Source organism: Lepidochelys kempii, chromosome 1, assembly GCF_965140265.1.
Source record: "Lepidochelys kempii isolate rLepKem1 chromosome 1, rLepKem1.hap2, whole genome shotgun sequence".
NCBI lineage: Eukaryota > Metazoa > Chordata > Testudines > Cheloniidae > Lepidochelys > Lepidochelys kempii.
In genome coordinates, this window is record NC_133256.1 from 347910731 (window position 1) to 347927889 (window position 17159).

General features: G+C 50.3%; 1 protein-coding gene and 1 long non-coding RNA gene across 2 annotated transcripts; one reads left to right on the plus strand and one right to left on the minus strand.

Annotated features, from left to right (window-relative positions):
* Positions 1–1391: 1391 nt before the first annotated feature.
* Positions 1392–4836, minus strand: LOC140905511 (interferon-induced protein with tetratricopeptide repeats 5-like). The gene is made up of 2 exons (XM_073328970.1): positions 4573–4836; positions 1392–3495 (listed from the first exon to the last, which is right to left on the minus strand). Exons 1-2 carry the CDS (start codon positions 4575–4577, stop codon positions 2058–2060), a joined length of 1443 nt encoding a protein of 480 aa, XP_073185071.1. The 5' UTR covers positions 4578–4836; the 3' UTR covers positions 1392–2057.
* Positions 3186–12444, plus strand: LOC140905514 (uncharacterized). Its single transcript, XR_012156873.1, has 4 exons — positions 3186–3604; positions 4205–5231; positions 9151–9257; positions 9399–12444. It is a non-coding gene; the product is annotated as an uncharacterized lncRNA (long non-coding RNA).
* The last annotated feature ends 4715 nt before the right edge of the window (positions 12445–17159 follow it).

The following is a 17159-nucleotide window of genomic DNA, read 5'->3' on the forward strand; positions in this document are numbered from 1 at the left end:
CCACAGCTGCTGGGTTGAGGTCCTTGGACTGGCATCCGGGACAGAGGGTGGGCCGGGTTCCCCCCCCAGTCAGTGCTGGGGTGAGACATGAGGGAGAGCCCCTGGGGGCGGTGGGGGCCGTCTGGAGCAGCCTGCGATGACACCCGGCAGGGGCAGAACGTTAACGTGAGGTGGTCGGGGGGGCTCAGGGAGAGGGAAGCGCGGCTGCTCCCAGCGCGAGAGGCCAGGGCATGACCAAGGGGGTTGACGGGCTGAGTAACCACGGGAAGGGGCGTCCGAGGTAATTCCCCAGATGAGCCAGAAGACGGTGCTGCCGAGGGGTGAGTAGCACCAACCCCGTCACGCCATCTCAGCTCTCCACTGTGCCCACAGAATGGCCGCGCTGGTCCCCATAAAACTGCCTGAACCCCCGTAGCTGGGTCTCTGCGGCTCCTTTCCAGCTCTGAGTGGTGATACATCCATCCACAAACAGCTTCTGGGAGGGGCCCACAACCCCGGACAGCCCTGGGGCAGGTACCTGCTGACTGCCCAGGTTTGCTGTAGAAAGGGATTGCGGCTGGAAGCAGGGCACCTGCTCTGCGTGCAAAGCAGCCCCCAACCAGATAAGAGCTTTCCTGTGTTTTGCCCCTTCCCCAAGCTCCCCGTGGATCTACGCCCCGTCCCCTCCAGCATCCCCCGACAGGGCAAACCTGCCAGTTCCAACCCCCCTCTCACTCACTCACACCCAGCCTGCCCTGGCTGTCTGCTTATCCCTTCATCGCAGCGCAAAGGGGCCCGTGGTGTTTGGATGCGCCTGGCCAGTTGGCAGCGCTGGGGTGAGCGTGTTCACCTGCACCTGATGGGGTCGCTGTGCCTGAGGGGTTGGAGCACACAGGACCCCGGGGAGGGCTTTTGAACGTGCCAGGTAAGGAGCCTTTACTCCTGTCCCACCCCTTTGTCCATCTCACCCACCTGGGAGTTTAGGGTCCTTTAAGGTAATCCCTTGAGTGCCCAGCAGACCTCAAAGGTACCCCCTTAGCTGTCTAAGTGTCTATGGCTGCTTTTCAAAAGGGCTAGCAGTGTCTACTGAAAACCATGGAGAATCTTCCTCACCTCACCCCACCCCAATGAGAACAATAGAGGATTCCACCGCCCCCCGCCCCCCTGAGAATACTGCAGGGGTCTTGGACCCCAGCTGAGAACAATGGGAGCTGCTGTGTGCTGAGCTCTTTGGTAAATCTGGACACTCATTTCCACCAAGTGAGCTTCTGAAACTCCAGCCTTGGCTCCTGCTCTATTAGTGACTGTCACGGTGGTTTACTGTGAGTTCGACGCGCCCGTGGGGTCCTGTGTGTGCTGCTCACCCCGATGCAATCTAAGGGCACGGAAAGGAATGTTCCAAGATGGTGTAATTGACTGATTTCTGTTTTCTCAGTTACTTTTATTGTAAATGAAATAAAACCATAGCAGATCAGTGACAAGCCGGGGATGAAGGTGCCATGTCAATGTGAGTCATTGTCAGTGAGAGGTGCTGAAAGCAAAGATGGGACTCATGATATGGGCACACTACCGGCACTGAGCCATGCAAATACAAAAACTCAACGCTGTTAGAAGAAACTCCACACTTATTTGCTGCGTGGACGTTAGAAGGCAGCAGAGCTGGAAGGTAGGTTTGCTTAGAGACAAGGATGGTCGCACTGTCCCCTCTGAGTAGAAACAGCTGCTCAGTATCAGAAGCTAAACTGTCCTCTGCGGTGATACTTACAAAACACTTGACAACGGCTGGGGAGCTGGTGGGCTGAGACCACTGTCATTTTGCTGACCAGTATTGTCCCTTTGTGTTCCCCTGTCTGTCTGCTGGTTCCCTCCTGTTGTCTCTTGTTGCAGATGGTAGACTCTTTGGGGCCAGATGCAACGGGGTCCTGGTCCATGTCTGGGCTTCTAGGTGCTATCAGAAGAAAGGTAGCTAATAATAATGATAAGAAACAGCAGCAGGATGTGCTGTGGTCTGAACAATTCAGGGAACCCAGAATCATTTGCAACATGAATATCACTGTTACACAGGTGGGGAAAGTGACTCACTTAAGAAAGTGACCTGGTGTGTCCACGGTAAGAAAGTGACATGGTGTGTCCACGGAAGGGAAAGGAAAGGATCCCACATTTTCTCTCCTTCTCCAGTCTCCTGCTCTGTTGTTGCCACCAGTGGATCTCCCCATGTACCACGGACTTTCATTCTCTTGAATGAAGTAATGTATGGCCTCAGCCTCTGTGGTCTGGGAGCTCTGCTGGAATTCTCCTGACACCTCTTCCAACCTGCTTTTCAGTTGTTGCCTCTCCAGGTTGTTGTCTGGAATGGTGAAACCTGCTTTGTACATCTTAGCTGCCTCCCACACTGACTTCTGCTTATAGAAGAGGAAATCCCCCCAGTGAAGGTAGACTGCCTGCTGACACTTCTTGCTGAGGCTGGGCATTTCACTCAGGAGATTGAGATAAATCTCTTCTTGGTAGTGAGGTGTGTTTTCTCCATACATTTCAGCTAAAGCCAGCCTTGAAAACACAGAGGCTGGATCTTTCTGCACAGCCTTTTTGAAGGCCTCAATAGCTGCTGCCAATATTTCTTCTCTTCTGCCTGACTTGGCCTCCTCCAGTTGTTTCTTGTAGCAGACGCCAAGGTCATAGTGAAGGAGATGATAATTGGGGTTCAGAGAGATTGCTTGCTCTAGAACAGAGATTGCTTTTTCTATGATTTCTGGTTGAAAGAACTTGGCTGCATGTCTCAGGACCTCAGGGTCCAGGCTATTCTGAACAACATCTTCTAAGAGGGCTTCGGCTTGCTGTCTATCACACTTCTTAAGGATCTTGGCTAAATACACCTTAGCTTCATAGTTTTGCTGCTGTTCATGGAGAATGGCAACCAACTTCTTTTTGGCTGCTTCCCGATGTACAGGCTTGTGTGAGTGAGTCCATGATGCAAAGACCGCAATTGCCAACCCAGCAAGAAATTCCCCATTTGCTTCATCTTCTCTTAATGCCATTTGGAAACACTTTGTGGCTTCAATGCCATTGCGGAAGCCTGCTGCCAGGAGAGACCAGCCTTTCTGTGCATGTATCTCAGGGATCTGAGCTGCATGTGGAGAGCGGCTCTTCAGGGAGCTGCAGATCTTTCTAACCTTGTCCAGATAAAACTCAACCAAATCATAGTGGGCCAAGTGATAATAGATCCAGGCGTAGTTTGCATAAATGACCAGGACCTGCCGGGGGAAGTTATCTGGATGATCTCTTTGCAGAATCTCTTCGGCTTCTCTAAGGCTTTGCAGAGCGTCTTCATATTGCCCTTGCAGGTGGCAGAGATAAGCCTGCATGGCAAGGAGCGTGGGCTGGTTCTGGTAGTGAGTGTGGGCAATCCTGAGAGCCAGAGTTTGGAGGAGGTGAACTGCATCTACCTTGTCTCTGATTTCAAAGTTCCAGGTGAAGTGGCACTGGAGGGCCTGCAGCTTCTCCTTCAGACGCAGGGTGCTGCAAAGAGAGGGGAAAATGAGACTCCATCTGGGCTGAATGAATTTCCACTACATGCTACAATCATCCCCACCACCATGACAGGGAGCGACACTGCCCCCCACCTCCAGTGAGTACCCCTGCTGCAGGTATCCCCTTCAGCACCCACCAATTGTACTCCCACCCCCACATTCCCTCCCCCTCCCCACTCGGCAGTGTCCTCTTTTTGGGAACCTGAAATATGGTCACCCTGGAACAAGCACCACACTGAACAATAGAACAATCCCCCCCCCCCCGCCTTGTTAGACTCACAGGACTTCCCCCTCTGCCTTGCTAGACACATAGCCGCCCCCCCCCGCACTCCCTCCAGCTGTCCCTGCGCTCAGGGTGGTGCTGGGGGGGCAGTGGGGTGACGTGGTCTCAGCTCCAGGCTGAGCGTTCACAAGAGCCCCCCGCCCCCCCTTGCAAGCAGCTGGTTCCCCTCCCTGCAGCCTCCCCGGCGCTGTAGCTCCGGGCTCCTGCTGCTGCTGCCTTTTCTCTCTGCAGTTCCTGGGCTGGTCCCATCCCACCCCCCCGGCTGCCCCTTGGCTCCAGCTCCCCAGGGATCAGAGTTAATCTCTCCCCCCCAGCAGCCAGGTTTCCTGAGCTGTAGCTCAGGAAAGCTTATGCTCAAATAAATTGGTTCATCTCTAAGGTGCCACAAATCCTCCTTTTCTTTTTGTGAATACAGACTAAGACGGCTGCTACTCTGAAACACAACGGAGAGGGGGGGACAGGGCTGGGGGGGCACTCTCTTACCGACTCCTCCGTTGATGCGGAGCGAAGCCGGAGTGACAGCTGGCCAGAGGGGGAGCTCTCCGTGAAGGTGGAGCGAGGGGAGCTCGCAGGGCGAGGTGCCAACAGTGACCTGCACTTGACCTGAGAGGCACCAGCCTGGAGAGTCAACAGGACGCAGAATTACCCCAGAGTGACCCCGCCCCAGAGCTTTCAAAGCCGGAGATTTACAGCCCCAGAAATGCGCAGAGGGGGGTGGAAAGCTGCCTGACTTTAGCCCTGGCTGGAAATGTCCCCCCCGCCCAGCGACCCCAATGCTCCTACCTCATTGCGATCCGCTGAGTCCCAGCCCGGCCAGGGGAGGTGACGGCTCCTTTCACTGCCCCGGGTTTCTTCCCAAGGTGTGGACGTGCCCGGTTCTGGGAGAGACCCGAGTTCTGCCCGGGCAGGCTGGACTGTGGCCGCCCGGACGATGCTGCCCTTCTTATGCAGGGCGGGTTGCTAGCTGGGGATCTCACTGGTTTGGCTGGGGAGCTGCATTTCCCCGGAAAGCGGCAGTGAGCAGGAGAAAAGGAAACTGAAACTTAACTTTCCCTTCCACTTGTCAGCTTCAGCGTCCCCTCAGCCTGAGTCGCCACCTGCAGCTCCCTGGGTGACATGGGACTAGTTATGGGTGTGTGTGTTTGTGTGTGTGTGGGGGGGTGTGTGCACACACGCTCTTGCACACGTACAATCCTGGCCTGGGCTTCCCAGGGCACGGACGGGGTCACTCACCATCACCGCGCCGCGGGCGCTCCCTGCTAGCCCCCAACCAGCTCCACAGCCCCCTGCCCCGAACCGGTTGCCCGCGTCCCGGCCCCGGCCAGCCCTTCCCCACCACCGGGGGGTGTTCGTATCGCCCTCACGCACTTCCAGGGCCCTGCCTGGGGCACGGAGCAGCGAGGAGCAGAGGGCGATGACGGAGGCAGGGCAATTAGCCAAAGGTGAGAGCTTTGTACCTGCTCCCCCAGGTCTCCGCCTCTCCCTGAACCTCCCCCAGCTTTATCCGCGCAGGGTGCGACTTTCCAAAGGCCCCCCGCCCGGTTTAGTCACCCAGGCCCCATTGGCTGCCAGCGTGATCCCTGCTCCTCAGTCACTTGGGCACTTTTGAAAATGCCTCCCCCACATACAAATGAAACCCTCTAAAGTGAGGAAATAATAGTCAGGTTGTGACGTTATTGACATGACCTGTGACCGTACAGATCATTGTTGCAACCACTGTTATATAGTTGCAGCAAATATTGTACAGAGGTTGTGGTGTGAGGTGTCTATGGAGAGGTTAGGGTTGGCTGGGTAGGATTATGCTGTCTGTATGGGTCTATCGTTGTTGTGATTGAAGCGATGAACATTGGCTATGTACTTGTATCTCAATGTGCTTGATTCTAAGTAGGCTCAGGGAAGCATTTGGTCAGCTTCTTGAGAAGGGACTATTCTCAATAAGTGCCCAGTCAAGAAACGCTTAACTGACAGTGGACCTTGGGAGACTCCAATTCACATGAGAAGTCTTCCTGGGAATGTTCAAGGTAGCATGTGAGCAATGGCTGCTCTCCCTGTAAAAGAATTGAGTCATGCAGGGACATGTGACTTGCCCAAGTGACTCCAGACGCCATCTTGCTGCTGTGATTTTCCACAGTAAGAACAAAGGGGTGTCCTTCCACATGGCAGAGGATATAAAAGGCCCTGGAAATCCCTCCATTTTATCTTCAATCCTGTTTCTTACCTTTGGAGAGACTTTGCTACACTGAAGTTCTGAACAAAGGACTGAATGACCCATCCCAGCTGGGGATGTTCTCCAGAGACTTGATTTGAACCTGCCGTTTATTCCATCACTACGACATGCCTGAACCAAGAACTTTGCCATCACTGTATGTCATTGATTCCATTTAAGCAATTTTAGCTCTCATCTATATTTCTTTCTTTCAATGAGTAAACTTTTAGATTCTAAAGGATTGGCAACAGTGTGATTTGTGGGTAAGATCTGACTTGTATATTGACCTGGGTCTGGGGCTTGGTCCTTTAGGTTTGGGAGAACCGTTTTTTTTTATTGGGGTATTGGTTTTCATAACCAGTCGTCCCCATAACGAGTGGCCCTGGTGGTGATACTGGGGAACCGGAGTGTCGAAGGGAATTGCTTGTGTGACTTATGGTTAGTCAGTGGGGTGAGACCGAAGTGATCTGTTTGGCTGGTTCAGTGTGCCTTAATAGTAAAGGAAACCCAACCTTGGGCTGTAACTGCCCTGCTCTAAGCAATTTGTCCTGAACTGATACTCTCCGTTGTGTCCTGCCAGAGGCTGCATCGTTACCCAGGTTCCCTGTGCAGCCTCATCTCTTCCCTTTGTACTGCCGCATGCTGGTGCGCTCCTCAATGAGACGATCGCGTTCTATCTCCGTGGGGCCCCTGCCTGGTTCACTGCGCTGTGGGGACAGTGTGGGGGTCTCTTCTGTTCCGTCCTACATCGGTTCTTACGCTCTGCTCCTCATTGCAGTGTCTGAGCGCTTTCCAGCTGTGCATTAATTACTGTGACTCACACCTGTCACATGTTTGGTTTCTCCTCTCCCAGAGGGAGAAGCGTCTTTCCAGAGGGTTTTTTAAATATACATTTTGTTTTGTTTCAGAAGGTGGAGGATGTAAAGGGGGGAAGGCTGGTGGCTAGTTGCCATTTCCTTCTCACTAATAGGGAGGAGCTGGCTGTGAATCTGAAGGTGGAAGGCAACTTGGGTGAAAGTGACAACACAGCGATAAAGAGTTTGTGATCCTAGGAGAAGGAAGCAGGGGGAGCAGCAGCATAAAGACAATACACTTAAAAAGCCGATTTCAACACACTCAGGGAATCGTTTGCCTGGTTCTCTGCCCTCGATCGGTAGGGGGGACTGTCCCATCATTGAGGGGTGAGGGGGGAACAGCCAGCACCCTAGGGCCACATCTAGAGCAATTTATTTAAAGGGGATGCAAAGCCGCGGTTGCTCTTTGTTGGGGGGTGTCGATGCCTGAGGCCTGGGCTTGCGAGGGTTAACGGGCCCTGACCAGCTCCCAGCTGAGAGCTCCTTGCTGGAGATGCATAAATGCTCCTTAAAGGGACAAATCCCATCATGTCCCGTGTGCTCCCCAGCCCCGGTCATCCGAGGCTCTCAGAGCAGCCCGAGGCCTTGCCAGCCGAATGCATTCTCCCCAGAGTGAGGCAGGCTGGCAGGGGGTGGGGCCTCACCATAGCCTGCTGCATTTCCGGCCCAGCTCTTTCTGATTCCTCAGGCTCCCTTTAGGTTTCATTTCTCTGCGTTTCAGCTTCCTGATCTCTGTACAAAGAGCTGGCAGGTGCCCAGGACGGGGAGGGGGGGCAGCAGGAGAGACGTCACCCACCTTCCCCTCTGAACATCCCCCTCCCCACACCCCCCTCCTGCGAACACTTGCACGACTCACATGCATGCCCCTGTGAACACATTCCCCCCGCACACACACCCCCCCCACACTGCTGTGCTGGGGCTGATCCTGGCTCTGAGGGGCCCTGCAGAGGGTTGCAGGGGTTGGGTGGCATAGAAGCCGGGCTGCGTCTGCCCCTCATGCCTGGTCTCTGTGCAGAGTTGAGTAAGTGGGGTGTCCAGCTGGTGGGAGGGAGCCGCATTCCCCATGGGCTGTTAACCCTCCGAACCCCTTCCTGTTGTCAGCTCCCAGTGGCTATGTGAGCAGGGAGTGACTGAGCTCTCCTCTAACATCTAGTGATGGGATGGGGGAAAAAGACTTCTGTATTTACATGAGTACGTAAAAGGTTGTTACAAGGAGGAGGGAGAAAAATTGTTTTTCTTAACCTCTGAGGACAGGACAAGAAGCAATGGGCTTAAATTGCAGCCAGGGAGGTTTAGGTTGGACATAAACTTCCTAAAGTTGCTGTAACTACAGGGTTTGGCAGCTCCCTGGCACGGTGAGTCGCTCCTGCCCAGAGCACAAGACTAGGAGCAACGTCCGGGTCAAACTGTCGTACAGACATCCACCTTTTACCAAAAAAGCCAAAGAAACAACAAAAAAGATAAGAACGTTCAAAGCACCTTATTTGTGTTTCTATTGCATTTGGGTCTAGTAAACAATAGAGACACCTGTACATTATTTTTATTATTGAGTCTGCAAAATACAAACCCTACATTTAGATAAATTACAATGGCATGGACGTGTCCATGTGCATATTTGTTTGTTTTTCCTAAAGTTAATTAAGTCTTTTGGGAAGAATTGTCAGAGCAGCCACCAGCAAGAGTTGGTGGATGCATGGTGGCCACCACAAATTTTGTTGTGAGAAGGCCTGGTGTAAAGACAGAGCTACTTGACGCAATTGAGAGCTGTTCTGTTAAGGGGTCACTAGGGCTGAAATCACTGATGATGAGCTCTAGCTGCCGAGCCATCGACCTGGTGAAGGACAGTGGTGCAGGGAAAGAGAGCGCCTGAGCAGTGAGGTTTCCCGCTACCCACCGAGCGCTGGGTTCAGTGGTGGGACCTGAGAACGTGGCATCGCAGAGAGCAGCGGGTGGCGGCAGAGAAGCAGCAGCAGCGCCGGGGTGACCGATGGTGGCAGAGGGAAGGGTGGCAGCAGGGTCCGTTGTGCTCGATGCACGTCCTGGGTGGGGGTGGGAGGCGAACCCACATGAAGGACCCTCTGAGCTCTGGGTCTTTGCTGACCAAGGACAGCCAACTGTGAGTGGGGTGCAGTGGAGGGAGAGGGGAGCGATGTGCTAATGGGACATTCATTCCTCGGACTTTCCCACCAGCAGCTGGGAAACTGAGGCAAAAGACACTGCCCTGTGTTAAAGGGGAAAAGGACTGAAAGGCAAAGGAGGAGTGTGTGTGTGTGATAAGAAAAGAGATCCTTATGCTTTCAGTCTCCCTAGGTTCGGCCTCCCTGTCCAGCGTCTGTCATCTGGAAGGATCCCTTCTCCTGCAAAGAGGACCCCTCCCACCCTAAATAATGAGGAGTCAATCAGTAAAGGTAAAATCAAATAAAGTGTATTGAAGGGTTTATAACAAAGAGTGGGAGAAATAAGAAGGGGAATAAAGAGCAAAATTGCACAATACAGTGATTACCCCCAAACTCAACCCTACAATACAGATATAAAAACCATCTTCACAGATCAAAGCGACAGCAGGTGCTTGGGACCTCAATCCTCTGGCTAACGGCAAGGCTTTGGAGAGGAGCTCCAAGGAGTCCCTTGATGTTCCTTCGGGGCCACAGGAAAACAGAACAAATGGTATGCTCAGGAGGACAGCAATGGACGATGAGAAAGGTAAGTGCTGTTTCTTCTCCTCTCTTCTCTTTAGAGGTGAGGAAGCTGTTGGATGAAAATCCCTAGGATGGATAGATGTCTGCAGGTAAGACCCACGACCCGTGACCGTCCCTAGCTGCCACTCAGTTGGACAGCCCTGAGGCCATGTTCGGGGCAGCTTTTTATACACTTGCCCGGGAAACCCCTTAGAAAAGGCGGGAAGCCCCTTCTGGGAAACCCCTTAGGAAAACCAATTCTGACTGGAAATTGTTTACAACTCCAGGAGAAATAAAAGAGCGGGAAAATGGACCTATAGCTCACGTGGGCATAAAATTCCATTTTGAAACCAACATGGATTCCTGTAGTCACAAAACATATGAAAATGAACCCACCTAACAAAAGTGTGCTGTGGGGTTGGCTTGGCTTATGATCACATGTGTTTGAATGTGGTTGTGATGTTTTCCCAAACTAATGCTGGGTTCCCTTTCCCTTTCAATAGCAGTTCTCTTTTGTAAAACACAGAGTCAGTGCCTGTGAGTGGGGACGTATTGTCTCTTGGAGGCGCCCGGGGCGGTGTTAAGTTTTCCCAGATTACTGCGGTGGGGGGGCTCGAGCCAGTTCTTTGTGGCAGTGTTAGGAGGAACCCCTAGATATTGAACCTGTGTGGGTGCTGCTGACTCCACCATGCAGAAGGGTGAAGTTACATTGTGGTAGGCCACGCCTAGAGGTGCCACTCAGGTCAGGGCCTGTTGTATTAATTTAGATGGGCCAAAGGTGTTAACTACTCCTGAGGGAATTCTGCACCAAAAAAATAAAAATTCTGTGCACAGTATTTTAAAATTCTGCAAATTTTATTTGTTAATAAGTTAATGTGGATGCTCCAGTGTGGCAGTGGGGAGCACAGGCCACTGGCTGCACGGAAGTGGGAGATCACGCTGCAGCACCCCCCGACCCCCCAGGACAGGACTCGGCAGTGAGGTTGCTCTGGACCCTGATACAGCGCAAGGGCTGGACCTCCCCCGAAACTCCCAGGGCCCTGCCCCTCTGCACCGGGCACACCAGGTGTGGGCAGGCAGGCTCAGCCCAGCAGGATCCAAGTGTGGAAGGGCTTAGTGTGGGGGGCAGGGGCATGTTTTCTGCACACACAGTGGTGCAGAATTCCCCCAGGAATAGTAACATAACCCAGTCACTGTCCAACACTGACCAGTTGGAAAAAGGTCCAAGGGGTGGTATTCAGGGACCTCAGCCTGCTTAGTACTGTGGCAAATGCTTCCAGCTCTGGTGGGGCCTGATGTTTACACAACCGCTAGAAACGTCCCTGCTTTGTGTGTCTGAGTGGAGATGAGACCAGGAGGAGATGGGTGGGCCAGAAGAGAGAAGAAACTCTGGTTATTGCAGATATCTAGAGGGAGACCAAGTCCTGTCCCTTATCCAAAAGGCCAGGCCCATCCTGCCTCCCTCTGAGGGTCCCCTTCCTCTCCTCCACTGAGATCTGGGCAGTTCAGAACACAGTCAGAGGGGGCTGGATGGATGCCTCTATGCAGGGCCAGGATTGGGACAGAGGAGACACACACAGAACTGCATGCTCAGGAGAGTTTATTCTTGTTGTGGGCTGCAGCCACTGAGGGGAAGGGGCAGGAGTGTAACTAGAACAGACACAGTTCGGAGAAGAGAGTTTGCAGCTGGGGAAGTGAGATCTGGTCTCTCAGGGAGGGAGAGGACTGTCCCTTGATGCAGCAAAGGCATCGGAAAGTCTGGGACCTTGTCTGATCATGCCCAAGGAGCCCAGTTCTTTTGCATCCGAGGCGCTGAGCTCCCCCTTCAGGCGCAGGCGAGTGACTCTCCTCGTTAGGGTCGATACTTGCAAACGTAGCCATTTTTCGTATGACAGTCTTTATCATTCCAGTTCTTAAAATGTAGAAGGCAAAACCAATCACTGGGGCAATGGAAGGGCGAGTGGGGCCATTCCTGCCCTTATAGTGATGTCTCTCCTCATTGCACACTGCTGAGAGAAGACCCCAGTTCCTGTGCATGAGGCTGCGAGGATGAGGACGCTGGAGATGAAGGCCCATGTGCCTCAGACAGGGACAGGCACCATCGTTCCATGAGGGATGCTGTGTCAGAGTGACAGTGGAAGACCCTTGTGACATTGCACCCCATAATGCTTTATGGAAATATGCTTATGAAAGTAAATAGGACATAACTGGAATATATTTTATGCTAGATAGGCTATGTAACATATCTCTGCAAAGGTTATGATCTACTGACTATATCTGAATGCGTGTATCATTTTTGTACTCAAAGTTATGAATACTGGCTGTGTACTTGTTTGATTTTAAGTAGCTTTAGTAAGGCATTTGGTCAGCTTCCTTAGAAAGGAATTTGCAAGTTAAGTGTCCAATCAAGAAACAATTAATAGACAATGGATCTTGGACGACTCCAATCCACATAAGAAGTCTACCTTAGGACGTTCAAGGTAGCATGTGAACAATGGCTGCTACCTGTAAGTTCTGAGTCATGCATGGACATGTGACTTGCCCATGTGACCTAAAACTCCTGTTTGTAGCTGTATTCTACATAGGGAGAGGGAGGGGTGTCCGCCCACAAGAGAGTCTATTTAAACCCCTAGGAGACCTCTCCATTTTGTCTTCAGCTGGCTCAAGAGATAGCCTCTCCACACCCAAGGATACCTGAAAGAAACTGGAACAAAGGACAGTAACCATAGAGGTGTGAGTGATTGCTGGACCCAGACTAGAAGGAGCCTAGTCTGCAAAAGAAGCTTACTGGAACATCTCTGAGGGTGTGGCTTCATCTGTAATCACTTTCTTACTGTATTAGGTTTAGACTTGTGTGTTTTATTTTATTTTGCTTGGTAATTCACTTTGTTCTGTCTGTTACTACTTGGAAACTCTTAAACCCTACTTTTTGTATTTAATGAAATCACTTTTTACTTATTAATTAACCCAGATTATGTATTAATACCTGGTTGGGGGGGAGGGGGAGAAACAGCTGTGCATATCTCTCTAACAGTGTTATAGAGGGCGAAGAATCTATGAGTTTATCCTGTATAAGCTTTATACAGGGTAAAACAGATTTATTTGGGGTTTGGACCCCACTGGGAGCTGGGCATCTGAGTGTTAGAGACAGGAACACTACTTAAGCTGTTTTCAGTTAAGCCTGCAGCTGTTGGGGGACATGGTTCAGACCTGGGGCTGTGTTTGCAGCAGGTAAGCATGTCTGGCTCAAACCAGGCAGGGCACTGAAGGTATGTTGGCAACAAGAAGAAAGCCAAGGAAAGTGTGGGCCCCTTACTGAATGAGGGAGGCAACCTAGTGACAGAGGATGTGGAAAAAGCTAATGTACTCAATGCTTTTTTTGCCTCTGTTTTCACTAACAAGGTCAGCTCCCAGACTGCTGCGCTGGGCATCACAAAATGCGGAAGAGATGGCCAGCCCTCTGTGGAGATAGAGGTGGTTAGGGACTATTTAGAAAAGCTGGACGTGCACAAGTCCATGGGGCCGGACGAGTTGCATCCGAGAGTGCTGAAGGAATTGGCGGCTGTGATTGCAGAGCCATTGGCCATTATCTTTGAAAACTCGTGGCGAACGGGGGAAGTCCCGGATGACTGGAAAAAGGCTAATGTAGTGCCAATCTTTAAAAAAGGGAAGAAGGAGGATCCTGGGAACTACAGGCCAGTCAGCCTCACCTCAGTCCCTGGAAAAATCATGGAGCAGGTCCTCAAGGAATCAATCCTGAAGCACTTGCATGAGAGAAAAGTGATCAGGGACAGCCAGCATGGATTCACCAAGGGAAGGTCATGCCTGACTAATCTAATCGCCTTTTATGATGAGATTACTGGTTCTGTGGATGAAGGGAAAGCAGTGGATGTATTGTTTCTTGACTTTAGCAAAGCTTTTGACACGGTCTCCCACAGTATTCTTGTCAGCAAGTTAAGGAAGTATGGGCTGGATGAATGCACTATAAGGTGGGTAGAAGGCTGTCTAGATTGTCGGGCTCAACGGGTAGTGATCAATGGCTCCATGTCTAGTTGTCAGCCGGTGTCAAGTGGAGTGCCCCAGGGGTCGGTCCTGGGGCCAGTTTTGTTCAATATCTTCATAAATGATCTGGAGGATGGTGTAGATTGCACTCTCAGCAAATTTGCGGATGATACTAAACTGGGAGGAGTGGTAGATACACTGGAGGGGAGGGATAGGATACAGAGGGACCTAGACAAATTGGAGGATTGGGCCAAAAGAAATCTGATGAGGTTCAATAAGGATAAGTGCAGGGTCCTGCACTTAGGACGGAAGAACCCAATGCACAGCTACAGACTAGGGGCCGAATAGCTAGGCAGCAGTTCTGCGGAAGAGGACCTAGGGGTGACAGTGGATGAGAAGCTGGATATGAGTCAGCAGTGTGCCCTTGTTGCCAAGAAGGCCAATGGCATTTTGGGATGTATAAGTAGGGGCATAGCGAGCAGATCGAGGGACGTGATCGTTCCCCTCTATTCGACATTGGTGAGGCCTCATCTGGAGTACTGTGTCCAGTTTTGGGCCCCACACTACAAGAAGGATGTGGATAAATTGGAGAGAGTCCAGCGAAGGGCAACAAAAATGATTAGGGGTCTAGAACACATGACTTATGAGGAGAGGCTGAGGGAGCTGGGATTGTTTAGTCTGCAGAAGAGAAGAATGAGGGGGGATTTGATAGCTGCTTTCAACTACCTGAAAGGGGGTTCCAAAGAGGATGGCTCTAGACTGTTCTCAATGGTAGCAGATGACAAAACGAGGAGTAATGGTCTCAAGTTGCAGTGGGGGAGGTTTAGATTGGATATTAGGAAAAACTTTTTCACTATGAGGGTGGTGAAACACTGGAATGCGTTACCTAGGGAGGTGGTAGAATCTCCTTCCGTAGAGGTTTTTAAGGTCAGGCTTCACAAAGCCCTGGCTGGGATGATTTAACTGGGAATTGGTCCTGCTTCGAGCAGGGGGTTGGACTAGATGACCTTCTGGGGTCCCTTCTAACCCTGATATTCTATGATTCTATGATTCTATGATTCTAAGAGGAACGAAAATGATAAAAGTTTTAGAAAACCTTCCCTATGAGAAATGGTTAAATAATGGGTATTGTTAGGGGGCTTATTCCTTCACCCACTTACTTCCCTGGTCCTTCTCGCATGAACAGAGAGCAACAATACCCGAAGTCCAAAGGTGCAAACAATTCGATGTTTATTGGGATGAACTTCCAGCAAGCATGATTCCAGTTTCCTTCCTTAGTGTCCTCCTTCCCAGCTCTGACACCACAGAGCCTTACACCTGTGTCCCTGTTCCCATTCCTGCCCTTAGCCAAACATGATTCCAATTTCCTTACTCCCATTCCCTGTTCCCATTTCCCCCTTTAGCAAAACATGATTCCAATTTTCTTACCCCCATTCCCTGCTCCCATTTCCCTCACCCACATGCCCATGCCCACCCCCACCCACACCCACTCACTTCCTCATTGACTACAGATTATATAGTAAAACTTGACTTCTGCTTAACTATACCTTAACCAATCATTTTCCTGAAATTTAACTAACCAATCTTAACATATTGTCCAATTATATCCCACCACCTTAATTAGTTTACACCCAGCAAAATTAATTATACAGCAGACAGGAACAATCACAGAACCAGACAGAGATTATACAGACAAACAATAGCAAAGTGGGAACTACAATGACAAGACAACACAGAAGTGAGGATTTCACATCCCAGCTATTGATAAGTGAGTTCTTGCCAGACAGGATGCTATCAAATTAAGTTTCCTTTTACATTTTCTAGGCACTTCCCTTTCTCTGGAGGTGATAGGAATACAATCCTGTCCTGATAGTGCCTAACAGCCCAATAGCACCTTATTTCAATGTGACTAGTTTGGAATGTGAGGATGTGACCGTTCGCTTCCCAGCTTATGGCTGCCTCTGCTGCTTAACCAAAGGCCTGAGCCTAAGAACAGGGCCTCAATCTGTCACAGTAAGAGAAGGCCCTTACACCGGCAGACAGTGATTTCTTTCTTTTATACCTCTAGAACTAGCCAAGCGATAAGAATACACCTAAATTCTTAAAGTATAGGCCTTTGCAGACAGGCCTGAATATCTATATCCTAACAGGTATGTTTAGTCTACAGAAAAGAAGACTGAGGGGAAACCTGACAACCAGAGATCCTAGAAATCCATTTGCTGTGGAAAAATGCGGAATTTGTGTTTTTTACAGAGAATCTTTAGTTTTTACATTTTGTGAAAAAATAAAAAGATATACAGTATTAACTATTAAATAAATTTTATTGAAAGTACCAGTGCCACTTATTCAATGCATGCAACCTTCCACTCTTGTGGTTGATTTTTGAATGTGCTACATAGCTAAACATACTCCAATAAACTACTTCCGGCGTACAGATCTTACTGAATGGCATATAGTGGTTTGTGTTTTAATGCATCTCAAATTTCACTTCAGCCTCCAGCTGTGAGTAATTAAAGTTATGAGAAGATACCAAAAACTTTCAAAATCACCCCTAAAGATTATGTCACTGAGTTGGCAAGGACAAATTTCACGTTGATGGTAATGTGCTGTTCTATTCTGTATGCGGTAAGGCTGTAGATTACGTTCGATGGCACACAACTGTAGAACACAAGGAAAGTGCTAAACGTAAACTGAATGAAAAGAAGCAAAAACAAGAGGCTGATCGAGAACAGGCAGGGCCATCGACTACAGCAACGAATCAATGCACTGTGACTGGATCATTCCATCGTTTTACAACTGTAAATATATCAGTAAAACATTGTGTTCAACTGATACCTATATATATTGTGGCAAGGGAAACTAAAGTTCAGCATTTAATAATAATCACAGAAAAACACAGATTTTTATGCTTTTTTTAATTGGAGAATTTTTTTATCATGGAAAACTAGGATCCCTCCTGAGGAACAGTCTTCACATCTATTACGGGCTGTTATAAAGAGGATGGTGATCAATTGTTCTTCGTGTCCACTGATGGCAGGACAAGAAGGAATTGGCTTAATCCGCAGCAAGAGAGATTTAAGTTCGATATTAGGAAAAATTTGCTAACTTTCAGAGTAGTTAAACTCTGGAATAGGCATCCAAGTGTGTTTGTGGGTTCCCTGTCACTGGAGGATTTTAAGAACAGGTTGGACAAACACCTGTCAGGGATGATCTAGGTTTACTTGGTCCTGCCTCAGTGTGGGGGGCTGGACAAGATGACCTCTGCAGGTCCCTTCCAGCCCCCCATTTCTATGGTTCTCTGATAGCTGAGGGCCCAGAGAGGTCAGGGAAGGCAGGGAGCTAGTGACAGGTGGGTGGGCGGAGGGATTAGGAGCATGTGGAGTAAGTGCAGAGATTGGTGGGGATAAGTAAGGAAGGGGGGCCGGGGGAGAGAAATAGTCTGTGGGTCCCAGGACTCTTCTTGGCACAGGAGGAGGGGGGAAGGGTTTGGATTATCCATAGCACAGGGATCAAGCTCATGAAGAGCTGCCATTTTGAGCCCCCTGAAAAGAGATGGCGGTCACTCATTTGGGATGTTATTGGCACAGTCTGTTTCCTGGTTGGGACGGGACCCCTCTGCCCCGGTGGGGA